The 11,126-nt window shown below is 39.5% G+C and overlaps 1 protein-coding gene across 4 annotated transcripts in view; it reads right to left on the reverse strand.

The window, feature by feature from the left end:
- The window catches only part of LOC307269799 (diacylglycerol kinase zeta-like), a 79,230-nt gene that overhangs the window by 24,815 nt on the left and 43,289 nt on the right, over positions 1-11,126 (reverse strand). For all 4 annotated transcript variants that reach the window (XM_080052846.1, XM_080052845.1, XM_080052844.1 and 1 more), the window contains one exon: positions 10,920-10,999. In XM_080052846.1, coding sequence (XP_079908972.1) covers positions 10,920-10,999 — 80 coding nt within the window. The remainder of the gene's footprint in view (positions 1-10,919; positions 11,000-11,126) is intronic.

The following is an 11,126-nucleotide window of genomic DNA, read 5'->3' on the forward strand; positions in this document are numbered from 1 at the left end:
ACCTAGAAAATTCTCTTCCGACATCAATTTATTCTTGTATTTTTGTGTGTGTTTGTTTTGCGAACTTTAAAACACACTTTCCCTCGCTAATTGTCTAACTGTGTCTCGGCTTTTTCGTTGTTCCCTGAATATGTATGAAGCCATATGTTGTCTGCTGCAAGCTCCTGTTCACACACACACACACACACACACACACACACACACACACACACACACACACACACACACACACACAGACACACACACACACATTTGGATAAAACTTTTCTTTTTGGTCTTCTCACCTGAAACTAACTCATTAGCACTGCGGTGAATACTGCCTCCATGATAATTCCCATATTTACTTTTTGTTGAAAATTGTTTTTTTTAAAGGTGAAGTAAGCGGTTTATTTATGTTAATATAAGTGTTAAATCGCTCTTTATTCATACAGTGATCACTTACATAATGTGCGCGTTTCATAAAGCCAATCTCTCAGTCAGCTGCTTTGCATGTAATCGGCAAATAAACTTATTGGAGTATCCCGAAATTTTTATCCAATCAGAAGAGAGAACGCTACAAACCGACACCGGTCTCACTCATAAATAATATATACTCTCCATGGTCTCACTGCCGGTGCACGCCAGAGCAACAGATGGGTGAATGTGTATGCGCCTACAATGGCGGAGCAGGTAAAAATCCTTCCCAATGTCTGTTTTGATGGTTTTTATCATGTTTTATCACACTTATGGATCTGAGATGATGCTAGATAACTTGCTGCTTGAAGACCGCAGTGCATTAATGTGGCGACGTAGGGACGAGCGAGGGGACTGCTAACTGCAGTAACTGACAGGAAGTTAGCTAAAAGAACCATTCCGCTTACAGCACCTTTAAGAGAGGTGTAGATTCAACTTGATGGCCATTCTGGAGGCTGTGTGTGTTGGCTTGTGCTAGTAGGGAGTACCTATACTTAATTTCCCAGTAGCATTCAAGTAGTAGTATGCTTGCCGTCATAAATCTCTTTTTGTCAAAATCAGTGAATATCTCTTCAAGATCGATACCTTTCTGTACTGTGTGTGCGCTGAAGGCAACACTTAAACACAGCCTAGACTCTGTAAACGTATATACGGTGGGCCCCCTTTATTCACATACCACTTTACAGAGCCTAGGCTGGGTATTAACACCAGTTTATTTCCTTGAGGTGAATGAGTTTCGTTGCGTCAGCGGTGGTGTGAGCTAATGGAAGTCTAGATAAACGATATGCCTTTGTTACCGGCACATAAGGTCACAATTGTATCTGACACCATTTACCTCTCTTATTATGTATTGCTTTCATCCACCACGCAGTTCTGTTGTATCGTTCTTAAAGGGATAGCACAGTATTTTTGAAGTGTGGTTTGAAATCTCAGTTTAGTGCACAATTGAACAGATAATAAGGTTTTAGGTAAGCATTTATATAAGTGGAGACATTTTTCTTCTGGCCCCCTCTGCAACAGAACAAGGCTGACTTGCCACAGCGACATCTCTACTTAACTCCTTATAGTGACGGCACTGACTGCCATCTCCATAAGGTAACATACTGACAAAGCCTAAGTGCCTCATACAACCCCACTTTAAAAAAATACTGCGCTATCCCTTTAAATGCCATAGAATGGATGGTGCAATCAGCTAATACATTGAAACAACTGTCCAAGATGTGATTTGTGTGGGAAGGCCTGAAGATTTAAAGGAGAACTAAGTGATATTTTTTTTGTAATTGTACATGTTAAATCTCTTTATATTCTTACAGCAATCACTTAAACAGTATGCACAGTTCATAACACAGGTCTTCCAGTCACTCAGCTTAGCAGTAATTGCCAGATACAATTTCGAGTATCCCACTCGTTTTGATCCAATCAGGAGACAGAGCGCTATAAAGAGGCGGGGTCTCTGTGCCCCGTGAACGATGACTCGCTGCTCTCCATCGTGGCACTATCTGATGAAGACGGCTGTGTGTTCATGTGGTGGTGACGTAGGGACGAGGGGAGGGGACTGCTAACTGCAGTCACTGACAGGAAGTTAGCTAAAAGGACCATATCACCTTTAACTTCACTCTGTTGCCATCACTAGGTCTCATGCTGTGTCACAGGCTTTTAGACACAATGCGTTTCCATGGGACAACTAGATTGGATTAAGACATATACCGAACTTGCCACTCGAACGGACCGCGTCACTTGTCTGAGTATACATGGCCTTTCAAATATTCGATAAATAGGGGGCACCCTTAGCTCAGTTGGTAGGGCGTCCCCCCCATGGGCCTCGGTCAGCAGCGGACCCGGGTTCGATTCCAGCCCGTGGTCGTTCTCTGCATGTCACTCCCCTCTCTGCCCCATTTCAACTCTGTCTCTACACTATCAATAAAGCATAAAAATGCCCAAAAAATATTAAAAAAAAAATATATATATTCGATAAATGGCCGGAGCATGGCTGACTCCGCTATGCTAGGTGGCGCTGTAGCCCTTTCAGCAAGTGGTTATAGAGCCACGTCCGGTTCCTTTCCGGCAACAACACTACTATTTATTACTTTGTCTCCGTCCACTTCCTTGTGAAATCCCCGACAGGGAACTCTTGAGCAAGCGCAGAACGAGAACTCCGATATGCGATATCCGATCCCTGTATACATGCAGAGAGAATGACTACTATGAACGAGTTATCTAGGTGTTCTTATCCGACTTCGTTTGTCGTTAATGTGCCGATTTGTGTGTGAAGTAGATCGGATAAAAGGTGTTTACATGCATTTAACAAGTCCTGTTGAAGTCTTATTCGTTTATTTATCCGATTTATGAGTCTGCATGTAACCGCACTGAGTGACTGAGGGAAGATATCTTGGTGGAATATAGCCCATATACTCTGGATTTATGGCTTAAAAACTAGTCAAAAAATGCCCCGCAGGCCTTAACAGCAAACCTACAAAACGAAAAAAAAAGCTGAACTATTCCCTGACACCATTCTTTCTTATCCTGTCTCTCAACCACTCACTCCAGTTGATGTTGATTTCCTTGTCTATTTGGGTCCAGCTTTTTGTAAGGCCCGTTTGATTCATTCTCTGCATGGAGTCCTATAGGATATGTTTTATTTATCAAAGAAACGCAACGGTCTAGAAGTGCATTTTACTTGTTGCTTCAGGTGTTGGCAGTATCATGCACTTTTTCTTCTACTCAATTATTCAGTAACACAAGAAAACTGGTACCGACTTTCTTTTAAAGCTGGGGTATATGATTTGGGGAGAAAATGGCAGTTGGGATAGAGATTCGAATCCAAATACCTGAACCACTCCACTTGTTCTCTTTGGTCCCTCCCCTATGGTCCCTCCCTGACACAAAGTCGTGTCAAAGTGAATGGACAGTCCCAACAGCCAATAAGAACAGAGAATCAGAGCCTTGCTCTGATTGGTCAAAGTGTACAGCTCATGTTAACTTTGACCAATCAGAAATCATATAACCCAGCTTTAAGGTTCAAACTTTATTTTGAAGAACATCTCCAAAGATTATGAACATCCCCTTATTCTGTGATGAATACATTCCTTTAAAAAGGTGCTCCGAGGAATTTTCAGTTTGTGTTCATTCTTGCACCCTCTATAGACTAAAAGCAGTAGTGTTTTTACTATGCCAGCTATAGTTCCTGGGTGAGGGGACCCGTGACAAAGGCTATTAAGAAAAACTATATAAAAATAGCATTCCTTTGCACTGATAGTCTCGTTTGCTGTTACATGTCGTTTATGATCTTCAGAGGGAAAAATTAGACTGTTTCAGAATTTAAAAAAATATTTCAAAGTTCCTCGCGGCACCTTTAAGAAATGAATTCATTTCAGAAATAGGACTGTAATGTTGCAAATGATGAGACATGCCAGGCAAGACAGCAACATTGACCTGTGAGAGTATGCTGTACACTCGAGGGCGAAATACAGTATATATATATATTTTTTATCCATTTTCTTTTGCATCTTACTGTATATAATTGTATGTGTTGCTTTTGTTAGTTCAATGACCCCTACTGCATTCAAACCAACCGATCTATGGATATTGAGCTGCCATGCCCCTTCCAGACATAGCTATGCCTGCAGGCCTACGCTCTTGCCTCCTATGCGCTGCAAGCAAACAATCGAATATGATGATGAACCATATAGTCTCTGGAAGGCTAGGTCAAGGTTCATGGTTGTTGAGGCCATACTGGTGAGAAATGTAACATATTGTTGATGGAGGGCTGTTTGGTTTCAAAGCTATAATAAAATGCAATAAGTATATTTGCCATATAAGGTCATTAAAAAGGGGCAGAAATTAGCTTATTTTCTCTGTCTCCGTCTGAGTAATAGTGCTGGAGATCAAACGGTTTCTCCATCATCTCGTTGCTATGCGACGTGAGGTCTGACAACAAGTCATGGGCTGTCTGCTTAGCATTGGTGATCTAACCTAGCGGTGTAGTGGAGTTATAAATAGCCTTGTTCAGGGCTGTTGTGTGGCTCTCCCTGTGCTCACTAAAGGGATGGAGGGCACAAAACACACAGGGTATCATCTCATCCACTGACTCAATACACAGCAGCCGGTCAAAGGGCTACTTGGCACAGCTACTACATTTACATTCACCATGGGCAACAATGGGATTATACCTCTTGTTTTAAGCAGTGGTCTCATGTATTAAACCATGGTGTATTCTCCACTGTTTTATATTATTCAATGTGAAGATCTAAGACAACGACAGGTCAAGATGTGCTGGTCGAAATCTTGAAACAATGCAAATGTCAACCTTTCGCAAGGGTTACTAACATGAGGAAATGGAGTCACTGTGTGTGCGCTGAGAAAAAAAATCCAGTGTTAATACAAAGCCTAGGCTCTGTAAACGGGCATGTTTCTAGCTATGGAGACTCCGAGTTAGAATTCTGCCAATCATAATCGGAGGGGGAAAAAGCACACGCATTGTTGTTACATGGATTCTTATTCATGTTCAGATGTGTCATGCCATCTGTATTTTTCCTCTGCACTTGAGAGAGAGAGAGAGAGAGAGAGAGAGAGAGAGAGAGAGAGAGAGAGAGAGAGAGACAGAGAGAGAGAGAGAGAGAGAGAGAGAGAGAGAGAGAGAGGAGTGTGGGTGTGAAAATGTATTGAATGACCTTGGGCTTGTTTTTTTTTGCTAACGTCACCACCATTACTGCCTACACTGCATCCAAACTTTTTAGGATACCATACTTTTTCCTGTCACATAAATGGTGTGTTGGTAGATGTTTCTCTTTGAGTGGCAGTCTTATTGCTCTCAGTAAGACCTTGCTACTTTTTTGACGGACAATTTCAATTCAATTAAAACCAGAAACACAAGTTGGTATGAAAATACAGTTTGTTCCAAAATGTCGTCCAATTCAACTTTCTGTAAAGTGTATAAAAAATGAGCATATTCGGCATAATATGAAATAATGCTTAAATGCACAGTGCTTAGTATCGGTGTATGTTGGCGTCAACTAGGGGTAAAAATTCTAGATGTCAACGCTCCCTTGCTAACCCCTCCCTTTGGGAGAATTTACAGAAGCTACGGTGGCCTTCAAGGACAAGAAGCTATAGTTACTAAAGATGGCATTATGAATGTCATAATACATTTATACCAAGTCTGTTTGGGATAAAAGTGCCAATTTCCCTTACACACTGCACCTTTTAAAATGTGAAAACATTCCAATTACTTTTGAGCATAGGTTTAAATCAGCAATCGAAACTTAAAGGTTCAGGAAGCGGAATGGTCAGTTTAGCTAACTTCCTGTCAGTGACTGCAGTTAGCAGTCCCCTCCCTCGTCCCTACGTCACCACATTAATGCACTGTGGTCTTCAAGCAGCGAGTTATCTAGCATCATCTCAGATCCATAAGTGTGATAAAACATGATAAAAACCATCAAAACAGACATTGGGAAGGATTTTCAACTGCTCGGCCATTCTAGGCGAATAAACATTCACCCATCTGTCGCTCTGCACGTGCACCGGCAGTGAGACGGGTGCCGGTTTGTAGCGTTCTCTCTTCTGATTGGTTATCAGTAGTGGGATCCCTGAAAAGTTTATTTGCTCATTACATGCAGAGCCGTGGACTGAGAGATCGGCTTTATGAAACGCGCACACTATATAAGTGATCACTGTATGAATAAAGAGCGATTTAACACTTATACTAACATAAATAAATCGCTTACTTCACCTTTAATTGTTAAGTGCCTGAAGTAAATCAGTTTGCATTCATAACATATCACAAATGGAGTCTTCCAGTACTGGTTTTCCACAGCAGCTTTATATACATACAGAATAAAAAAAACACCCCAGCCGCAGTTCATTAAGCCTTTGCAGCTGTCCCTAACACAGCAGCAGTGCACATATGTTGATGAGTGTGTGAGTAGAGCTATGCCAGAGTGCACACACGGACGCCCACTGTGGTTACCTTGGTTAAATGCAAATGACATCAAGGGTCTGCTTGTTTATGCGAGAGACATTTCCAGCCACTCATCAATCCTCCATGTTTCCTATTATATTCAACATTATTCTATGAACAGTTATTATGTTTATTATTATTTCCATGTACAGTATTCTAGTCTGTCTTCATTTCATTTCATTTCACATTCTACTTTAGATTTTATATGGTGCACCTTATCGCTACACTTTTTATCTGCACTGTGTCCCTGTTCTACTTTTATTTGCGTCATACTGAAAATAGTTTTTTTGGAATACCACAATAGCATAGACACATAGACACAGTCAGGGCGAGACCTATCACCATGTACTGGTCAATGCAACCCCACGCTTTAACAGGGCCCCCTTAGTGTCAATAATGCTCTTTTTTTTTTTTTGTGACAAGACTGCTACATCTTTTTGTTCACCAAATGTCATGATCTTGACAACTTGCAAGAATCACGAGGCCACTCAATAAATAATACGGCAAAGTGTAATGTCAGCAACATGTCAGCACATACCATTCCAAATTGCTGACCAAGTGCATTCAATCAAAAAAAAAAACTTACAAATCTTTTCAATGTTATGGTGTAATTCTGCCAAAAAAACAAGACAATTATTTTACAATGGGCCAGAAAATCAAATTGTATTCGACAGTACCACAATTACTTATTAAAGGTATTTTGGGGTAAGTACCAGAACAGTTCCCTTGTAATTAGTACAATCAAATAAGGTATTAAAGCTAACGTGCGTAACTTTTTCATATAAAGGAATGTTAGATTCAAGCCATCGCCAAACGAGTTGACTCAGAGTTGATTAAGCCTGTCAGTATTTCAATGCAAATTTGTGTCGCATGGTGCTAAGAAAAATCCTAAGAAGATCAGAAATGTTTTCAGTTGTTGATTCTACTGCTAGGAAAAAAAACCTGGACGTACAGCAAGAGGTATAAAATCCATGCGCGATCACCGAAGGCTTTACCTCATGTAGATGCGCCCACAGTGTTGTTGTAATTAATCAGCATTCCTCACGGGGGCGACAGAAGTTACACACTACAGCTGTAAGATGTGTACCATTTGGTAGTGCCGATATCTTTTGTTGCATTTACTTAAATTCGTAGTATTTTTATATTATTATATAATAACTTAATTACATTTGTGTAAGTGCAATCTCATACCTTCTCTCATACATAGGCATCATCCTTACAAAGTCCTAATTTGAACAATAAAAAACCCAATATACACATTCAGCTCTGGAAAAAATTAAGAGACCACTCCAAATGTTCAGTGTGTCTAGTTTTACTATTTATAGGCATATGTTTGAGTAGAATGAACATTTTGGTTTAATAATATTATATAATATACATTTCTACCAAATTCCCATATTTTTTTGTCATTAAGAGCATTTTCAATCAGTTATGTAGAGATGAAGATTGAAGAAAAATACAGACTGGTCTCTTAATTTTTTTTTCCCGGAGCTTTATATAATTAGATGTACAGATAATCAAAAAGATCTCACAGTGACTTCCCTTTCTAATCTGGCTTCAATTTTGCAAAATAACAAGCTCCATGAGTTACATTGATTGCATTTATAATGAGGGTTTATATGCCTGATTAAGCCCCTTGCTGCCTTAAGAAAAGAACTCTGAGGAGCGTGGTTAATTGAATATTAATAAAAGTTATCCTTATACTAAAAATAATATCCCAAACATTAGAACTGTGCTGTGTGTGATTGTCTATCTGCATCAATTGTTTTTTTTTTGTTCTTTGTCCGTCTCCCGAGGAGTTTGGGATCTCAGTGAGAATACATAATTAACCCTGAAATGAGTTGAGGGCTGACAGAAAAATTACTTTTACGCACTGTTACAATTGGTTTTTACAGACCCAACAGAAAAAGTGAGAGAGAGAGACACACGCACACACGCGCACACACACACAAATGCGCGCACACACACACACACACACACACACACTGTATATAACTAATAATGTTCATAATGTGTATATAGTTCATATTGTGTATTGTTTGCACTTCCTGCCAAAACCAGCCGACACAAAGACAGCTTCTTTCCCCAAGCAGTCACTCTGTTGAACTCTCAGAACTCCCACATCCTGTCGCTGAATAAGGTCCATTAGGTCCATTAACAATTGTGATGTACCTCATGTATATTTTCAAACTTACAATTAAAATATTGTTAACACTACCTCTGCACTGATCTGCACTGATCTGCCTTGCACTCTACTTATATTTTTATATTTATATTGTAATTCTTAAATCTGACCGTGTATATATACCATATATATATTTATATTTTTATCTAATTCTTAATCACTAACTGACTGATTGCACCATTTCTTCCATCTCTTGAATTGTTGTTGTGTATTCGTTTTTGTTCATTTGTAATATTGTTTACTTAACAGTATTTTTAATGTTTTAGTTTTTAGTGAATGTTGTACTTGGAGAGCAATGGTTGCCGAAGTCAAATTCCTTGTTTGTTTACGCAAACCTGGACAATAAAGCTGATTCTGATCTGATTCTGATGAAAAGTAGTATCAGGCCAAAATAACCCTGACCATTATTCACACACACACACACTAACTAATGAAATGGATTTATTCACAGTGAGTGTGTAATGCAAGCTTCCACACAAATACTACAACACCAAAAAACAAGTTGTCACTGCAAATTTACATATGTGAAAGCTGGGAGATGTGTCTGATTAGATTAATGAGCACACAGCCAGTCTGCCTGGCCGGAGCAAATTCCATGGCCAAGGACCATACAGAATATTTCATTTTAATAAAGCTAGTCCCTCATTTGTGAGGGTGGATGGATACTATTAGCTATTTATTGTGTTGTTTTTTTATACCAACAGTAACTCAATTGTTTTCTAGTTCAGAAGGAGTGAGTGGTTGTTTTGTTGTGTATCTGTGATTGGCATTGGGTTGTGTAACGCTTTACTGGCCACACTCTTTACTTTGTAACCCCAAGAGGACTGGCTGCGTGCTGTTTGTGTGTGTGTGGGCGTATGTTTACTTAGAAAAAGTGTGTCTGTGTTTGTGTGCGTGTGTGTGTGTGTGTGTGTGTGTTTGTGTTGTTTTGTCAAGCGCAGGTACATTTTCTCTATTTTTCTCTATTTTGCCACCATATGAAGTCTTCTTTCATAAGAGTATACAAAAAAACAATGTACATTCAGGTATTTATTTGACTAAATCTTGTATGTTTGCGTCTGTATTCAAAATTGAAATTGTAATACAAAAAAAATATTGTTTCATTATGATATATAGAAGTTAAAGGAGAAGTAAGTGATATTATTTTGTTAATACGTGTTAAATCACAATATATTCATACAGCAATCACTTAAACAGTATGCACAGTTCATAACACAGGTCTCCTAGTCATTCAGTATTGCAGTAATTGCCAGATAGAATTTTGAGTATCCCGCTCGTTTTTATCCAATCAGGAGACAGGGTGCTATAAAGAGGCGGGGTCTCTGTGCCCCGTGAACGATGACTCGCTGCTCTCCATCGCGGCACTATCTGATGAAGACGGCTGTGTGTTCATGTGGTGGTGACGTAGGGACGAGGGGAGGGGACTGCTAACTGCAGTCACTGACAGGAAGTTAGCTAAAAGGACCATATCACTTACTGAACCTTTAATATGTTACCCTATTCACTTGCACCTTTTACACACACACACACACACACACACACACACACACACACACACACACACACACACACACACACACACACACCTAGCCTCCTTAAACTGTCAGTCACTTTCACCTTTCTAGCACAATTAACCACTCAATTCAGACGGGAGGTTTTTAATAACCATGAGCTTGGTTTGATTATAAGGTACATTTCAAACGAGCCTAAAAGATCAGCTGTAATATTAGCTAACAGTCAGCGGCCTCCTACTCCAACCTTTCTCTTTATTGCTGCCATGTTTGAATTATTTGATTGACGATTTATTTTAATATTATCACCCGTCAATCAGCTTGTGTTGTGAGCACAGCAATTCTGATATATCTTGGGAGAATAATGTTCTGTGGTGATTTTTGCATTCGCCCTGGAATTCATAGATAGATAGATAGATAGATAGATAGATAGATAGATAGATAGATAGATAGATAGATAGATAGATAGATAGATAGATAGATAGATAGATAGATAGATAGATAGATAGATAGATAGATAGATAGATAGATAGATAGATAGATAGATAGATAGATAGATCTAGATTGACAAACTATAAAATGGACAAACAATAAGTCAGTAAATGCGGTGTAATGTGCTGTACTGCAAACATACTATTATTTTGATTTTATAATTAGAGTAATCATACCAAATTTGACATAATCACATGGACTCCATTAACTCAATTAAGTACACACTGTTTTAATAGCGGGGTTTTTTTAATAGTCAGTGAATGACACAAAAAGCAGTGCCCCTATTGGTCCACACCCCCTCCCATTCCGTGCCCCCTCTTACCTCCTGTAAACGTTGGATGTGGACTCTGCAGGTCTCTAAGTCGCTGTCGCCCGGCACCACGATCACTCCCATGGGAATCGCTGGAGACACACACACACACAAACAAGACAGTTAAGCCCCTATCTCACTGGGCTGCGACTGTTTGCGACAAGTTAGAGACACACAATTGCGACAAAATATGCCAATTTGCGACAATTTTCACTTGCA

Source organism: Ammodytes marinus, assembly GCF_949987685.1.
Source record: "Ammodytes marinus genome assembly, chromosome: 24".
Lineage (NCBI taxonomy): Eukaryota > Metazoa > Chordata > Actinopteri > Uranoscopiformes > Ammodytidae > Ammodytes > Ammodytes marinus.